This window comes from Esox lucius, chromosome 25, assembly GCF_011004845.1.
Source record: "Esox lucius isolate fEsoLuc1 chromosome 25, fEsoLuc1.pri, whole genome shotgun sequence".
NCBI lineage: Eukaryota > Metazoa > Chordata > Actinopteri > Esociformes > Esocidae > Esox > Esox lucius.
Window position 1 is genome coordinate 11,153,419 of NC_047593.1, and position 4,297 is coordinate 11,157,715.

Genomic DNA, 4,297 nt, shown 5'->3' on the forward strand with positions numbered 1-4,297 from the left:
AAAGCATTGAATCCATCCTGCCTTGTATCAACGGTTCAGGCTGGTGGTGGTGGTGTTATGGTGTGGGGGATATTTTCTTGGCACACTTTGGTTCCCATAGTACCAAATGAGCATTGTTTAAAGGCCACAGCCTACCTGAGTATTGTTGGTGACCATGTCCATCCCTTTGTGAGCACAGTCAGCCCATCCTTTAATGGCTACTTTCAGATAACACGCCATGTCACAAAGATCTCCAACTGGTTTTGTGATCAAGAAAATGACTTCAATGTACACAATGGAATGTCAGAGATTCTGATCATCGATGTGCAGCCAACAAATCTGCAAAAACTGTATGATGCTATAATGTCAGTATGGACCAAAGTCTCAGAGGAATGTTTCCAGCACCTTGATGAATCCATGCCATGAAGAATTAAAGCAGTTCTGAAGGCAAAAGGGGATGCAAGTCGCTACTAGCAAGGTGTACTAATGAGGTTTATATTTAATTAGATCTTACAGATGGCCTGTCCTTGCACCCATATTAAAGACCCCAGCAGTTTATCCAATCAATGCCAACATGACCACCAAAACACAATCTATTTTCACATTCAAAAGGAAAAGTGTACAATTAAATTTGCTACTCGTTTTTATCATGTGTTTGCTGAAACTTCAGTTTGACTGTTTGTCTATGTGTTTGAGAACAGCCACAGATGTAAAACTTCGCAGTTGAGAATTATGTCATTCAAAGGTTTTGAAAGGGAACTTCTGTATTCTGTAGTCTTTCCTCAGTTTCACATTTGGTCTCTCCTTCTCAACTCTATTAGAAAAAGGTCCATGGTTACAATCCTAGGAAAATTTTCTCTGTTGTGTTTTAAGGAAAGAGCTGAAGACACTGAAGGAAGATTCAAACAAAGATTACTGTAATTGAGTCCAAAAGCAATTATTCCTGGTGAACATTGGTTTAACCATAAAGACTTTTGCCTTAGTATTACATTTGTGGTAAGTGATTTGTGATTTTGTGATTGATATTGGCCTTTTTATTCTCTTTCCTTTATGAAGTTTTTTGAAAGCAGTTTTGACTTGCAAGATGGGAATTGTGAAAGTCATAGACTCCATTTGTTCATATGCTATGTAGGAGTTGTAGATTACTGAACACTTAATGAACGCTTTTGTGAAGACAGTCTTTCAGCACAACAATATGCAGCACCTTTCAATGCAATGCACAATAGTGCAATAATGGCAGATTTTTTGTATGACCGACAAAGAAAAACAGGATGTTTTCCTCACCAACACAGACTGAGCTACTTACAACATAAACGATGATGTTGCCTTTATGTTGGGCACCATCATTTCACCTCTATTTCAATCAAATCACTCCAAAAGGAGAACAGTGGAGATAGAACTGGTTTTCTTCATCACACGTGTTCTAAGATGTCAGAGGGAATCTACAAACTTGACAGGAATGTAATTGGCACACACATTGATTCCACAACATATGCCAATGTAGGAGACAACAAGCCCAAACCAGGTAGGGTTGTCAGTCAACATTCAGGTAATATTGAATGCACAAATTACACACAAATGAACACAAACACCCACAAACACACGCAGGTACAAACACAGACATATTGGCAGAAATGCACACACCCTTATTTTTAAAAACAGTACATAGAAGTAAAGTAAAAAATATTTCAAAATATTTTACTTTCATAACTTTACAATTTTGACATTTGGAAGGATAATGACTTAACTAATACTAATACTTTACTAATCATATATTTTCAGCAATGGAGTGCACATTTTCATACTTCTAATAACTGTATTTCAAAATGTTTTCTTATTATATTTTACGTTCAGCTTCAGTGTCTTGTCAGTGGTGGAGAAGACCTTCTGGAGTTGCTGCATTGTGTCTGGGACTGCTGTGTCTTCTGCTACTGGCTGGGATCATAGGACTGTTTGTCTACTGTAAGTTTAATTCAATTATACTTAAAGTTGAACTGATAACATTTTAAGAACATGTAATCTTGTTGAAATAATGGAATATTGCTGTTCACTAAGGGTCCTCATTTGACATGATCGAGCAAAATTACTGCGTCTAGTTGTAAAAAGCTGGTAGAGACTTATCCAAATAGACTCATGGTTGTAATTGTAAAATTGTAATTGTAAAACTGTTTCCATGCAAAAACTCATAACATTTTACTAATTTCAGCCAACTCTTTTGTTTGAGTCATTACTATGGCTGTTCAAGATCGAGCTGCCCAAACCTTTAAAAAACATTGTTCAAAATCAATATACATAGAAAAGTGATTGCCTGGTAGTAAATCTCAATTACCTCCCCACATCATAATCCCAAATTGGTCATCAGGAATTTGGCAGAGGAAAAATGTGGACAAAATATATGTAGACAAAACGATAGAAGCCATGGATCAGCCCTTAATATAACTTGAATTTTACAGATGGAGACATTGGACATCAATACTTCACAGAACGAGACAAACTACAGAAAGAGAGAGACATCTTTCAGAAGTTACTTGGTAAGTGAACTGAACTGGTTTACCTTTTAATCTAATCAAAATCTCATCAAAATTGCCTTCATATTGACTAGAGAAACTGAAACAGATTCATCAAGACAATTGTATTAACACATCAAAAGGGACATTTTATCCACTGCATTTCTTTTGAACAGTGACAAGTCTTAATGGATGTAAAGTGTTTGGTAACAGCATCTATTACGTCTCCACTGAGCAAAATACCTGGGAATATGCCGGCCAGGACTGTCGGAGGAGAGGGGCACAGCTAGTCATCATAAACAATCAAGAGGAACAGGTGAGAGGGAGATCCATAAGGGATTTAGGGATTAATATGGTTATTTTGATGCTATTGACAACATCTTAATCTTCCTCTGATAGAGATTCCTCAATGCATTAAACATACAAACTTGGATCGGTCTGTCTGACATAGAGACTGAGGGGACCTGGAGATGGGTGGATGGCACAAATCTGACTACAGCGTAAGAGATTATACTCTGTATAAAACTAGATTTTATAGAAATAATTCTTTAAGTATCTAATTTAAGTTTAAAAGAAATACAAGGTTGTTTTGCTTTCCAATTGTTGCTAGCATTGATTAAATTACTGATTGTCAACAGTAACAGCTAGCATAGAAACTGTTAAATGTCTAGTCGTAGTGCTAAGGCTATTTCACCATTTCATCAGTGGTAGTTGGCCACTTCCTTTACAATGACTACAGTTATATGAAGATGGTTTACACTGGTTTGTCTGACTTTGTTAACATAGATAAACTTCTCTGCTGTCTCTTTAACCTTGCATTTTGAAATTTAGGATTTTGTTTTCTACCAGTTTCTGATTCTCTGGTTCTCTGTGTTGTTCCCACTTTAGGTACTGGGGAGGAGGAGAGCCTAATAATCTTGATGAAGGGGAGGACTGTGCCGTGATTTATCATGATTTTACTGATCCTGTAAAGAAATGGAATGACACTCCATGTACCAGAAAACTTAACTGGATTTGTGAAAAAGTCATTGATTAACAATACCTTGTTATCTACAGTACAATCAGAATGCATAAAGGCTGTACACAAATAATAAACAATATGACATTAAGCAAAAATGAATTTCCAAATGTACTTACAGCCATATGTTTCACAAGGACTATGATGAATGTACTAAAAACCCCAGTCTTTCCTTTTCTTTCTCCTACTCTCTCCTTTTCAATTCAACTTCAATTCAATTGCTTTATTGGCAGGAAAAACATTACGCAAGTATTGCCAAAGCATCAATATAATATGCATTGATCTAAAATAAACCGATACACTTTTGTGAGATACTAAAAAAAATATGCCAGAGAAGAAATAAGAATTATAGATTATAGCTCTCTTTCTTTCACTGACATTTGTATACTGTGTGTCATGGTGCGGTGAGCAGCAGCGCCACCGTGCCATATATTCTCAAATTCCCATCACTCACAAATGCATCCCGGACTTGTTCTTTGTCACATGTTTTCAATTATTGTTCACACCAGGTCCCTGTTTGCTAATTTGTATGTGTTTAAATGTTTCCCCTCTGCTCCCCACATTGTGGATCATTGTTGCTGTTATTGTTTGTTCGTTCGTGTATCGGTGAGTGGTGCGTGTATGTACTGTTTGAAGTTTACTTGTTAGGACGCATTGTCGCACACTTTATTTTCATTCAGTATATTAGTTATCGTTTTCCGTTCGTGTTCGGTTTGTTTTGTTTGTTGATTAAACCCCACGAACGTGAGATATGCCTGCGCCTGTTTCCTTGCCCAACACTACACCACAAGAA

At 36.7% G+C, this 4,297-nt stretch overlaps 1 protein-coding gene across 2 annotated transcripts; it reads left to right on the top strand.

Moving 5' to 3' along the window:
• Nucleotides 1–1,040: 1,040 nt before the first annotated feature.
• Nucleotides 1,041–3,939, top strand: LOC105009766 (CD209 antigen-like protein D). Of its 2 annotated transcripts, none has more exons than XM_010869196.5 (6): nucleotides 1,041–1,528; nucleotides 1,834–1,941; nucleotides 2,433–2,510; nucleotides 2,663–2,802; nucleotides 2,886–2,986; nucleotides 3,375–3,939. In XM_010869196.5, the coding sequence occupies exons 1-6, from the start codon at nucleotides 1,408–1,410 to the stop codon at nucleotides 3,520–3,522; spliced, it is 696 nt and encodes a 231-aa protein (XP_010867498.4). In that variant the 5' UTR covers nucleotides 1,041–1,407; the 3' UTR covers nucleotides 3,523–3,939. The 2 variants fall into 2 exon arrangements, with proteins under 2 accessions (XP_010867498.4, XP_010867500.4); XM_010869198.5 differs by having other exon boundaries at nucleotides 1,043–1,504.
• Nucleotides 3,940–4,297: the final 358 nt, after the last annotated feature.

Coding starts and splice junctions, on each gene's coding strand:
- LOC105009766 (XM_010869196.5), top strand. CDS start 1,408: ATGTCAGAGGGAATCTACAAACTTGACAGGAATGTAATTGGCACACAC. Junction 2,511..2,662: donor CATCTTTCAGAAGTTACTTG/GTAAGTGAACTG, acceptor TCTTTTGAACAG/TGACAAGTCTTAATGGATGT. Junction 2,803..2,885: donor TAAACAATCAAGAGGAACAG/GTGAGAGGGAGA, acceptor TTCCTCTGATAG/AGATTCCTCAATGCATTAAA.